Below are 13,916 nucleotides of genomic sequence, written 5' to 3' on the forward strand. Positions count from 1 at the left end.
AAGAATCAATTGCATCATCCTTTGAGAATAAACAATATAACAAGTAACATCATTATCATCCTCGATATTGTATGACATCCTATTGATTGCAATTTTGGGTTTCACTGCTCTGTTAATGGTGTCTGTTTGTGGTTAGTACACAGATGATCACTTAATATTTCAATCAATCCATCGTACATTATGTCAGGATGGATTAAAAACAATTCTATTTTTTCTAACATAATTCATTAGATAACACCCTATAGTTGTTATGTAATCATTTATCCAGAAGTAAACTCACCAAAGATTTAAATTGTCACTTGCCAAAGATTTAAACTATTCTATTAACAAACACAATACCTCAATAAAATACCTAGCCATAGATTGCAAATTATTTACCTTAAATCCCTATAAGTGAACAAGATATTTGATAAGAATTAGAACCATTGGGTATATAACTTGTTAATCTGATAAACCCCCAATTATCAAGACTTATCAAATGAGGGGCAAAAAGGAAATTCCACACCACCAGCTATGATAGCAACAATTGAAGATAAACATTATCAAGATAAGTCCATGAAGCAAAGTGAAACTTTTCAAGAGACTCAAGATAAAGATAACTCAAAAGAGGGAGATAATGATAACTCAAAAAAGAGAGATGGGACTTATGCAACAGTTTATTCAATTATAAAAAGAGGGTAGAACAAGCAAAAGATCATTAGGAAATTACATAACAATTGGGGTAGGGAAATTAGGGGCCCTCGACTAAGGACATTGGTCACTGAGATTGATAGTTCTAGTGTATTGTTTATTCTGATTTTTTTAGTGTCATTCAATAAACAATTATACACTGACGCCAACATAGTCAATAAAGTAATTGCATTAGTTCCATACTAGTATTCTGCCTTTACAATTGTACTATAGCACGAATTACATAACCTTTTTCAAATACACACAAAACTGAAACAAATATACCATAGCCAGTACACAAAATTCACCCCAGAATTAGCTCAACAACCTGTAATAGTTTACTTCAAATTCAAGTTTGCATCAAAAGTGGTATAAAAGCGAGTAGAATGGTTAATAAGAGAATGGAGACAAAGGTTGAGCAAATAGAGAAAGAAGTCACTAGGAAGTTTTAAGGTTTATCAACTGAGGTTGGAACAATAAAAGATTCATACCTAAAAGAAGGAGACGCAGTCGGAAATAGGGGAACTTGAGGAAATGATATATACTCATGACGGATTGAGATACTAATGTTCAATAGAGATGATCTTGTTGGCTGGATCTTGCGAGCTGAGAAATATTTCTCTATCAATCGAGTCAAAGGGGTAGACAAGGCTGAAGTTTGCATTGAAGGACTAACATTGACATGGTTACAATGGGAAAAGGCTTGAGGAACATTCAGTGATTGGGAAGATTTCAAGGCAACACTCATCGAAAGGTTCTGATTGACTCAAGATGGGACAACATATGAAAAGCTCCTCTTACTTTGGTAATGGGGTTCAGTCACAGGCTACTAGTATTACTCTGAAAAATTGTCAGATTCTTTGCTTAACCTCTCAGATAAAGCTCTTAAAAGGGCATTTGTAATATGGTTTAAGGACAAAATTTAGGTTGAGATCTGGGTTATGTTACCTGCAATACTTTGACAGGCCTAAGGAATAGCCCAGAGAATCAGAGACTAAAATACCTTGCTAAACCAGATGTGCAACATGCCCATAAAGTAAAATTTGAGCTCGTTTAGTCCAGTTCAACGTTGGACACCTATAAGAGTTCACCCAAGCCTAACACAATAGCAACCACCAATAGTCCATTCTAGTAGCGCCAGTTTGAAGCCCATCAATCCAGTCTGTTTCATTTAACAGACCTAACCTGATAAGCCTAACTTGAGTCACTTTCAACCTAACAAATGGATGAATGCCAACAAACATTAACACTGTTGATTCATCCAAACAACCTCCCACTTAAGTTTCAAACATCACTGATGGCTCTTAATGATTACCATTTCAATGACTCTCTATGGCTGAACAATAAGATAAGTATTTAAAGGGCTTGTGTTTTTGGTGTGATGAACCATTTAGCCTTAACCATTGGTACCGACAAAAGACTTTTCAGATACTAATCGTTGGTGACAATGAGGAGACTGAAGAGGTGTTAGAGTCTGACAAAGTGACTTTAACAGAACTATAATAGTAGAAGTAACAACAAAGATGGTCGAGCAACTAATAAAACTCTCAGCTTACTTCATCATTGAAATAAGCCCTTACCAAACATTCAAAGTCGTTGGAAAAATAACAGACCTTGAGGTACGAATTTTAATAAACAGTGGAGTTAGTCACAATTTTATTTTAGAAGAATTGGTCAAGAAAGCAAATTTACCTATGTAGCTTACTAAAAATTTTGGAGTTATGGTTAGAGATGGACACCAATTGAGAGGTACTGGCATATGCAAAAATATACAATTAGTGGTACAAGGGATAAAAATAATTCAAAATTTATTGTCAATTAAATTGGGAAATATTGACATTATTTTGGGCATTGAATGGTTATCCAAATTGGGGGATATCAAAACTAACGAATACTGTTAACCCTAAAATTCAAATATAAAAGGAAATGGTTAGAGATACAAGGAGATCTTATGTTTACTAGACTAGAAATCTCATTGAAAACTCTGCTGAAAATAGTCTAAGAGGAAGGATTGGGGTTTTGGATTGAATGGTACAAAATTGAAGATGACTCGTAGCAAATTGAATTACTAGAAGACATTAGCACCCTTTTACAAGAATTCCAACAATTATTCGAAGCTACTAATAGCTTGCCTCCTCGACGAGCCAATGACTATGCTATCAAACTTATCACCAGTGCACCACTACCAAATTTTTGTCTGTACTGCTACCCCATTTACCCAAAAAATGAGATGGAGAAGATAGTCCAAGAAATGTTAGGTGTTGGATTATCAGGTCAAGCACCAGTCTATATTCAAGCCCAATTTTATTAGTTAAGAAAAAAGATGAAGGATGAAGTTTCTGTGTCGACTATAAAGTCTTGAACATGATCACCATACTGGACAAATTCCTAATACTAGCCATTGATGAACTACTGGACGAACTAAGAAGAGCTACCATTTGGGTATCATCAAATTAAGGTGGTTGAAAGAGATATTGAGAAAATAGCTTTTCGAACTCATAATGGACATTATGAGTTCTTAGTCATGCCATTTGAATTATCTAATGCACCAACTACTTTTTAGGCCTTAATGAACAACATTTTTTGTCTTTACTTGTGCAAATTTATTTTAGTTTTTTTTTTACATTTATTTACAGTTCTAACAGGCAGACTTGGCTTATCTTCAAACAACTTTTCAAGTACTAAGCCATCATCACCTAATCATTACTAAGAAGAAATGCTCATTTGGATGCACCCAAGTTGAATATCTAGGACACATCATTTCTATTGTCAGTGTTGTCATTGATCTATAAAAGGTTGAAAATATGCTAGCCTGACCATTACCTAAGATTTCAAGAGGTTACAACGATTTTTAGGGCTCATAGGATATTACTGAAGATTTATGAAGGGATATAAGAAGATAGCCAACCATTGACTCCACTACTAAAAAAAAACAACTTTGAATAGGACAATACAAATTAAAAAGCCTTTGACAGACTAAAAATAATTATGACAATGGTACTTGTCTTAGCTATGCTTGACTTTTCTAAAACTTTTATTGTTGAAACAAATGCTTTAAAGGTGGGAGTAGGCATAGTCCTCATGCAAGATGGTCGGTCAATTGCCTTCATTAGTCTAGCACTTTCACCATGGAATAAGGCAAAATCAGTTTATGAAAATGAACTAATGGCCATAGTCTTCGCTATTCAAAAATGGTGACACTATTTATTGGGGAGGCATTTCATCATACAGATAGACCAACGAAACCTAAAATATCTCATGGAGCAAAGTGTACTTCGCAATAACCAGCAAAAATGGGTAATGAAGTTACTAGAATATGATTTCGAGATCTAATACCGATCAGGGAAAGAAAATAACGCTGTTGATGCATTATTTTGACAAGGAGAAATTTCAGCTATTTCCACTATGCAAGCTACTTATGTTGATAAGCTAATGAAAGAAGTTGCCAATGATCCACACCTATAAGCAATAAAAAAGGACCTTGTTCGAGACTCGACATCTTACCCAAGTTACCTGGTTAGAACAGGGGTTTATTCTATAAAGGTCGTTTAGTGGTACCTCAAAACTCTTAACTTATCCCCTATATTATGCAAGTGATGCATTCTTCGCTAGGTGGAGGACATTCAAACTTTTTTAGAACCTATAAACAGATCTTAGGTCTTTTGTTTTTAGGATGGACAGAAGAATGACATTTGCAAATATGTTACCTTATGTGAAACTTGTCAGCATAACAAATATGACACCCTTAAACCGGCAGGACTCTTACAACCACTTTCCATCCCTACACAAGTTTGGGAAGACATTGTGATAGATTTCATTAGTGGGTTGCCTAATTCAGGCGAATATGACACCATTATGGTTGTGGTCGATCATTTTACCAAATTTAGTCATTTCTTGCCTCTCAAACACCTAAACACTACAAGACAAGTGGTCGCCCTTTTTGTTCATAAGATTGTTCGTCTCCATGACTATCCATACACCATTGTGACCGATAGAGATAAAATATTCTTGAGTACTTTCTGGATTGAATTCTTTTATATTGTAGGTACCACCCTCAAGTATAGTCTTACCTACCACTCACAAACTGACGGCCAAATAGAAGTAATCAACTGAAGCCTCGAAACCTACCTCTGTTGTTTCTAGAATTCCAAACCGTTTCAATAGGCTAAATGGCTCACATGGGCAAAATTCTGGTACAATACAACCTACCACAGAGGGACATGCATAACGCCGGTTAAAGCTTTATATGGTCGAGACCCATCTATTATTTTTAGATTTGGTGATGAAAAATCTTTTGTAAAAAATATGTAGGCCTAGATAAAAAGTGGAATCAGATTTTAGATGAGCTCAAAAGCAACTTAACAAAAACACATAACCGAATAAAAAATATGCAGATTCATCTCGTTGAGAAGTCTAATATCAAACAGGTGATTAGGTTTTTCTGAAATTACAACCTTACTACCTCTAATCCCTCGCCATGTGGCCAAATGAGAAGCTCAACCCACACTACTACAAACTTTATCAGATTCTGGAAAAGATTGGAATGGTCGCTTACAAACTCGTTTTTCCTTTATATGCCAAAATTCACCCATCTTCCATGTATCCCATTTGAAGAAAGTCATTGGGCCATAAGTCACAAGTCAACCACAACCCTAATGCCTTACTAAAGATGTTGAGTTGAACATCCAACCCTAAGAAGTCTTAGTAGTTCAAGGACACTCTTCAGATGCTCTCAAAGTTCTCATTCGTTGGGAGGGCTTACTATTAAGAGAAAGCTCATGGGAACCATAGTCTATTATAACCACCTCTTTCTCTTCCTTTCACCTTGAGGACAAGTTGAAACTTTTTGGGCCGGGGGGGGGGGGGGGGGGGGGGGTATATTACTAGACCCCCAATTATTAAGACTTATAAAGGAGGGGCAGAAAGGGAAATTCCACACTACTAGTTATGATAGCAAGAATTGAAGATAAACATTATCAAGATAAGTCCATAGAGCGAAGTGAAACTCTTTAAGAGACTCAAGATAAAGAAAACTCAAAGGAGGGAGATAATGATAACTCATGGAAGAGAGATGAGACTCATCTAGTAGTTTATTCAACTATAAAAAGAGGGTAGAGCAATGCAAAAGATCGTCAAGAAATTACACAACAATTAGGGTGCGGAAATTGGGGGCCCTCGGCCTAGGGACACTGGTCAATGAGATTGGCAGTTACTAGTGTATTATTTATCCTGAATTTTCTAGTTTCATTCAATAAGCAATTGTACTCTGACACCATCATATTCAATAAAGCAATTGCATCAGTTCTATACTAGTATTCTGCCTTTACAATTATATCATAGCACGAATTACATAAACCTTTTCAAATACACACAAAACTGAAACACATACCATAGCCAATACGCAAAATCCACTCCAGAATCATATTCATCCTTTGATATGGAAGTTGTAGCTGAGAATTTACATTGATAATATAAAGACCTAAGATTCACAAATGTATATCAAAAAGTTTTGCTCTTGAAAAAAAAATGAAAACGGTTTATGAGTTGGAAGAAAATAAATTATTGAAACAAAAAATAAGGTAAATAGAATGAATGAAAGGTAGCTTGGAAGAAAATTCCAAATAAATTGAATCTGCCAAATCACTAATTTAAAATTTTAAACATAAATCAGTATCTTACTAAATTTGTCAAAGACACCACATATTTCCATTAACAGCAATGACAAAACAATTTTACCTAGTTTGATCAATAATATTAACAAAATTTAAACTAAGGCAGACTGAATACAAGTAGCTTCAAAATCCTATCAGATGCAAGAAGCATTGATCTCTCACAGAAAAAATGTTTTTGAGAAAAACTGGTACTCTGAAAATCTATGCTGTCTAAAATGATTTGGAAAGTGAAATCCGGAGAAGTTAAGTGGAAAACTCAGTCAACATCCATTGCCTGCTCCTTTCTATTGATTGACCACAGCTTGATCCACCTATCATGTGAAACTGTCGCTACGGAACACCCATCTGCAATCAACCAACAGCAACAATACTAAAACTAAACATAAATTGTATCATATTGATTACAGAGACTAAAATAAGGGTATATTAAACAACTACAAACCTCATAAATTACCAGACTAAAGACATACACATTCCAGAATATGAAACAAAAATTTAGACAGTAGAAGCATAAATTCAGCTCTCTGGGGAAGCCAGAAAATATTAACTGAAAATTTTAGGGTATGAGGAATATACGGTTCAAACTGTTTTCTCCACCTTCTAAACAAGATAAGAGTAAAACATGCGGCTAGCAACAGTTAGCAACCATGTTTCTGCAACTTCCCTTAGGTCAAATTTGTCACTGAAAATTCACATATTAAATTTGTTGCACTCCTTTATTCTGAGTACAATATAACTTCTCAAAACTAATATCCTTATATCCTTATATGGTCTTGATTTTGGTACCATATATGAAGTTATTGGCAGCTAAATTCGTCATCAATCATTTCAATTCAGTCATATGTACAAATTATTGTTTAAATTTGTTTTAAAGCAATAATTCAATGCCTCACTATGGCAACTTTCATATTTGGCCTTGCTTATACCACAACAATGAACAGGCCTACGTTTCTTGTGAAGTTCCCAACCAAATAGAAATTATATTAAACCTTTATTATATAAGTGTTATCTTTTCCTCTTCTCCACATATTCTGAGTGGTTATTTTGAGCATGAAATGAAAAACCTAATAACAGCACTTGTGAAGCTTCAAAAGGAAATTTACTCAGTATCTTATATGTATTAATGCACCAATTAAAAAAAACCAAAAAAAAAAAAATTGAGGAAATTTCTGACATTTAAAACATAAATGCCAAAGCCCTTCAAAGATATTCTGGTATTCATAAGTTTTCCAAAAAGTTACTCCAAATTCCAACACGAATAAGAGTGGAAAAAGTTTATGTAGCACGAGTTTTGGAAAAGTTGGATTATATACTTAAGAAAAAATTTAGTAGTACCACCAAAAAATGTTGATGTGTGATGCATACGCTGGATATTGCACTCGTGGAGCAGGACATTGCAACACAAGAATTATCATCCACGCAAATTGATATGTCAGAAAAAAATAAAAAAAGAACAGAAAGAAATAAAAACTACAGATATATGCTTTATGTTTCTTATAGCTAGAGAGGTTACCTGCACCAACATCCAGAGACGTAACTTTTGCCTCATGCCCTGACAAGGTTTTTACAAGCTTAAAGTCTCGGCCAGACCAAACCTGGGAACATACATTAAATGAAATGAGCCAAACAAAAACTTGAAACTTTGTGTGTGTGTGTGTGTGTGTGTAAACAGAAACTGTTATGAAGAAAATGCACCTTAGCTGTCATGTCATATGACCCAGTCACCAGGAAATACCCTTCTTGAGGCTCAAATTTCACTTGTGATATAAGATTTGAGTGTGCTGGAATAACATAGAAGGATCTTTTCTTCCTCAAGTCCCATATGCGACAAGTATTGTCCTCACCACCAGTCGCTAGATGGTATCCATTGGGTGAAAAACTAATGCCAAGGACCTAAAAGAAGAGCACAGATAAAATGTGATTTAGTGAAATATTATAGTTAAAGAAAGGCCAAAAAAATAACTCATTTAATAGCAAAAAGAAAACCAGCCACACAAGTTTAAAGTCTCACCGGCTTCACATGGCCTTCAAAGGCAAGAATACTTCTTCCTGTACGCAGGTCCCAAACACGTGCCAATGAATCCAGTCCACTAGAAGCTGCCAAAGATCCATCATGGTGGAAGGCAATTCCATAGATGCTCCTACTGTGACCTTCTTGAAGAAGCAACTCGACTCCCGTATCTATGTCCCACAGTCTCCATGTTTTGTCAAAGCTGGTTGTGCCCAAGTATTTCCCAGATGGATGGAAAGAAATTCGAGCAAGACGATCCAGATGGCCTTCAAAAGTATTCAGGAGAGATCCATCAGTGTTCCATAACCTTGCAGTCCGGTCAGCAGAAGCAGTAGCCAGATGATTTTGCACAGGAGAAAATGCAACATCAGTCAATCGTTCAGTGTGTCCCTTCAAGGCAGAAACCTTTTCCACTTTTGGCATGCTCCAAATTTTAGCAACTCCACTTAAAGCACTGAGGAAAAAACAAGGAAAATTAAATTTATTCTCTTTAGCATTACAGTAAATAATTTAATCATGTTGGGCATGCATAGCCATAGTTCATTACCGCCATACTAAACCTAATTAACAAAATGAATAAAAAAAAAAAAAACACCATGGAACTTCCTACAAATGAAGTGAATAATTATACTCAGCTCCAAGGAAAGGGAAAGAATCAAGATGACCTAATTTTGAGGACCTATCATGTGCAATATTTCGAATACATAATAAAATTAGCTTTTCTAACATTAATTCATTCTTTAGAGGGAGGTGGGGAAATTTTTTTGGTTTCATAGTTGGCTTTGACCTGACATTTATTTAAAGAAATGCTTGGTCTCTGAAAGATTAATCCATTAACTAGCCATTGCCAGAAAAATGGCATCCAAATCATAAGAAATGAAGCCCCATTGGTGCTTGTGTGTTTTTGCTCAGAAAGAGAAAAGGATGTATACCATGTAGCAAGTAGATTCCCATCATGAGAGAAGGAGCAACCAGAGAGTGGTCGATCATCCCCAAACTCACTGCAATCAAGGAACAAACTCTCTGCCTGCCTCAGAGCCCAATCAATTTCTGCATCAATGTTTTCATCCGGATCAGCTCTTTTCCTGTGCGCACGTTGAAGACGAGATGCTGCCCTAACAATAGAATATTTTGCAATATCAATTCTAGCATTCAAGAGTGCCTTTGAACCCTCAGTATAAAAAGGGTACTGGATCATTTCTTCTTCAGCATCATCTGCAGTAGCAGTTGCGGCAGCCTCCTCTTCTTCGTGAGCTTTCATCAGCTTTTCCAACTGCCCTTCAGCATCCAGCTTTGCCATAAGCATCCGCAACCTATCTCGTCTTTCCATCTCTCGTTCCCCAAAAAGAGTTATGGGTTCACCAAGCCGGCGAAGACGAGCCCGGACAGCCATGTCATTAGTAGGCACTGCAAGAGCAGAAGCACGTCGCTTCATGAGAAGATCCTGAATTGCCTTTTCCTGGCGCTCCCTTACTTGTCTGCTCTCCTCTGAAATCTCATATTCACCCGTGGTAGCCCGTGTTGAATCTAAGTCATCACGATCAGAATCTGAATCACTGGTTCTCACCTCCCCATTTTGAGGCGGCACAGTGGGCTTAAAGATAGGAGGTCGGACTGGTAGAGGTGCTAATGGAGCTGGAACTTGGGGGGGAGGAATTGTCAGTATTGGAGCTATAGACGGCACAATCACTGGTGGTATAGCAGCTGGGACAACTGGTGGAATAATAGGTTGGACAGGAAGAGCTGGAATTGTTTCAACAATAGGCATCAGAGTTTGATTATCAGAGACTACTGCAGAAGACTCCAACACTGAGGTTGATGCAGGATTGCCTTCGTCAGCTTCCATGACTCCTATAAAAAAAACACAAAAGTTAATATAAATAGATTAACAGATATATAACAGTTTTTCAATTCCATACTCCTGTTATCAACATCAACTAGAATTACGTATAAGAAAAGTTAAAATCAAACATGCTTGATACATAGGTTTCTATAAACAATAGAAAGAAACAAAACCTAGAGCCCCAATGACAGCAAAAAGTAATATAAAAACTTGTGCACCTAGTTATAACATGTAGATTCCATAAGCCAAAGCAAGCCTATTTGCCATTAAACAGAAGCTTTACTACAGAGGCAAAAATGCCAACAAAAGCAAGCTTTAAGAAAGAGAAGAACACATCAAAAAATTAGGTAGTGCAGAAGAACATACCAACAGAAGCACTTAATCTTTGTTTCTTTTCTCAGCTCAAATGCTTGTTTCTATTCGCCAGCTGAGAAACAAAAACGAAAGCATTTCAACACAATAAATTCCCTAACTTGAATAATAAAAAGTTACCACTAAGAAAACACCGAGATTAAGTTGTACAAGAAAAAACATAAAAACTCAAGTCCAAACCCTACCATCTGAGCCTTTTTCTCTCCCTTAACTTTTCGAAAACCAAACAGGAGGTTATCTTCTCATAAAATGCGAAGCCCTCGAGACAAGGCGTGAACTAATTAGCAATAACCAGCAGAAAAAAGAGGGTAAAAAGTCTAGAACCATAAATATTAGTACTGAAGTTGAAAGCCTAACAATTAAAATGAACGAACGGTAATTATATCAATTGACGCGATCTCTATACACCTAAAAGAATCTCCAAAAACCATGATACAAACTGCCGCTACTAGGACCAACACATCCCACCATTAACGCCAAGACCAATACCAGCGCCCATAACAGCATAAGACCCTTAATCTATTTAGAAAAAGAAAACGCAAACCAGTATATACCTTTCAACAGTGACACAAATATCTCTGTTAGGAGTTGGGGAAGGAGGCCATTATTAAAATTGGTAAGAGACAAAGGAGGAATAGCAGGCGCTGGTAGTGTGGGTTTGTAGAATTTTTTTATCTCATAGTGCGGACCGCAAGTCGAAAATGCAAGACGAGAGGCAGTGGCTGCTTTGTGGAGTTGGATTTCTTTTAAGTTTAATGACACAACTATGCATGCGATTAAAGGGGTTTAATTGATGGATTAAATTGAGAAAAGGATTTTGTCTCACCCAAGTTTTAGCCGAAGCTCAAACTCACACTCATAAGATATGAGAAACTTAAACTCTCACCTATAACTAAACTTTTATTTAAGAGAGAGATAAAAAAATTATTTTACTGTTTATATTAAAAAGTTATAAAATCTATATTTTTCCCCCCAAGTTTTAGAAACTAAATTTCACTCTTATCTAAAGTTTTCAAATTTTGTAAAGTGATATTTTTATCGCCAAACTGAAGGTTTTCATATTTTTTAAACTTAGTCGTCTCTTATAACTTTCAAAAAAAGTAGTTTGACCCCCACTCTTTAATTTTATCTTTCGACATCGTCTTTGACCTCCCCTTCTCCTTGTGCGATGACAGTGGTGCGATAAAGAGATCTCTCTTCATTCTATTATTTTTTCCCCCAAGTTTTAGAAACTAATATTTCACTCTTATCTAAAATTTTCAAACTTTAAAAAGTAATATTTTCACCCCCAAACTGAGGGTTTTCATATTTTTTAAACTTAGCCGCCTCCTATAACTTTCAAAAAAAGTAGTTTCACCCCCACTTTTCAACTTTATCTTCTGGCATCGTCTTTGACTTCCCCTTCTCCTTATGCGATGATAGTGGTGCGACGAAGAGATCTCTCTTCATCGCACCACCAAAAAGATGAAGGATGACACTTCGTCGTCCTTCGTCCTTCGTCCTTCGTCTCATCGTCCAAACGTGACGCTCGTTCTTTGTAATCGGAGATAGGAGATAGGTGAAAAGCGTTAGTCGTCGGTGGTGATCACGAAGGAAGCAAACCCTAGGGGTAAAATCTAAACTTTTCAAACTTTGAGGATGAGTTCAAGTGTTAGTTTTTAAACCATGGAGTGGATGAAATGATATAAATTTTAAAGTTTTAAAGTTTATAGATAAAATGACGATTTTATCTATGTTTTTAATTGAAAATTTGGAAAACAGTTTGGTCATGGGTAAGAGTTTGGATTTTTCATCTCCCATTAGTGTGAGTTTAAGATTAGACTAAAACTTGTGTGGGAAATAATCCTTTTTCCCAATTAAATTTATAGCTATAATTTGGGGGTGTCAATTAGGATGGAAAACTTTAAGACCTGATTGTTTAATCTAAAAAATTTATTTCAATCCAGAACAAAATTCTAGCCCTTGGGAAAGTATGAAATTTTTTTTTATTTTTGTTTAAATCCAAGACTCAATGAGATTTAAAAATTTATTGTGAATAGGGATATACTTATAAAATTTTTAAACTTATAAGGGATTGCTAGCGTGTTTTATTATTTCATAAGTATAGAATTCATATATAAGCCCCATAAATATGTTCTTAGGGTATTTTAGACTTTTTGCCTTTTTAAGTGTTTAAGGATTTTGAACATTGGGGATAATTTTAATTTAATTATTATGTTAAAAAGGCGATAATTCGTATTAAGTTGAGGGAGTGGAAAAAATATGGGATAATTTGGGAACTTATCTGTAAATTACCTCACTAAGCCTAAAACGGCCTGTTCTTCTCCAAAGCACAAAAAATCCATTAAATTTCTCTTTAAAGCTCCCTCATGCAAAATCTCCCTATCCGCATAGGATTTTTGGAATTACGATGAGACAAAAGGAATTGAAGAGGATTTTCATCAAATTATGGTCACCAGCAAGTTAATTCTACTCCTAATTGCAGAAATTTAGCAAATTGATGAAAAAATCTAAGAACCCTTATTTCATGATTTAGAGTTTTTTGTTAATTGAAGTGAATTTATATTAAATTGGGCTACATGTGTGGATTTGAAGCATTTTGTGTAACAGCATGTTGATTTGCAGATTTCTGGATTTGTGGATTGAAGCACAAGGTTTTCTAACTATATGTGGATTTGAAGGGCAACTTACACACATAGCTACAGTCAACATGCACCTATGTTTTATACCTAGTTGTGACAAACAACTATAATATATGAGATTTATCACTATCTTTTAATAAAGTTATTTAATATAATGATAATTTTACCGTATTATTTGTGTCATAGATTAAGACAATATTGTGGCTATGGAGGTTTCTAAAATAATTGCCAATGTATACTTATGATTGTTAGACTCTTAAGTATTTTGATGATAACCAAAACATAAGTTAGAATTGCTAACAAGTCTATGGAATGTATTAGAACATTACAAAATAGACAAATTGTGAAAAATACAAGAACTAAAGGACGAATGACTAGTAGTCAAGTGTGAACAACCAGTAAAAGGCAAAACCCTTCTCGGTAGCCAAATCATGCATCGCTCATTCTTGAAGTCTTTCATGCCTCTGGAATTTTGGAAGAATTTCATTTGATATGTACTGATCGGTATCAAGAAAGTGCAAGTTGTTTAAGACCAATTTTGAGTACATAAAAAGTTGATTGCTTGGAATGCTAACCACTTGCTCCAAGTCAACGAAGTCAAAGTCAAGAATAGAGTAGACAAAAGTCAATGAAATTGTCCATACTGTTCGTGCAAGCATCCAGACTGTTCACAATAAAAAATTCACTCAGTATGTTGGTCACTCATC

General features: G+C 35.5%; 1 protein-coding gene and 1 long non-coding RNA gene across 6 annotated transcripts; both read right to left on the minus strand.

The window, feature by feature from the left end:
- Positions 1–841: 841 nt before the first annotated feature.
- On the minus strand, positions 842–1,747 carry LOC123226079. The gene is made up of 2 exons (XR_006504261.1): positions 1,161–1,747; positions 842–997 (listed from the first exon to the last, which is right to left on the minus strand). It is a non-coding gene; the product is annotated as an uncharacterized LOC123226079 (long non-coding RNA).
- Positions 1,748–6,273: 4,526 nt separating this feature from the next.
- Positions 6,274–11,292, minus strand: LOC123226080 (U4/U6 small nuclear ribonucleoprotein PRP4-like protein). Of its 5 annotated transcripts, XM_044650556.1 has the most exons (8): positions 11,122–11,291; positions 10,753–10,844; positions 10,562–10,622; positions 9,285–10,203; positions 8,353–8,806; positions 8,037–8,234; positions 7,855–7,936; positions 6,274–6,686 (listed from the first exon to the last, which is right to left on the minus strand). In XM_044650556.1, the coding sequence occupies exons 4-8, from the start codon at positions 10,196–10,198 to the stop codon at positions 6,598–6,600; spliced, it is 1,737 nt and encodes a 578-aa protein (XP_044506491.1). In that variant the 5' UTR covers positions 10,199–10,203; positions 10,562–10,622; positions 10,753–10,844; positions 11,122–11,291; the 3' UTR covers positions 6,274–6,597. The 5 variants fall into 5 exon arrangements, with proteins under 5 accessions (XP_044506491.1, XP_044506490.1, XP_044506492.1 ...); XM_044650555.1 differs by lacking the exon at positions 10,753–10,844; XM_044650557.1 differs by lacking the exon at positions 10,753–10,844 and having other exon boundaries at positions 11,112–11,291.
- Between the last annotated feature and the right edge of the window lie 2,624 nt (positions 11,293–13,916).

This window comes from Mangifera indica, chromosome 9 (assembly GCF_011075055.1).
Source record: "Mangifera indica cultivar Alphonso chromosome 9, CATAS_Mindica_2.1, whole genome shotgun sequence".
Classification (NCBI taxonomy): Eukaryota; Viridiplantae; Streptophyta; class Magnoliopsida; order Sapindales; family Anacardiaceae; genus Mangifera; species Mangifera indica.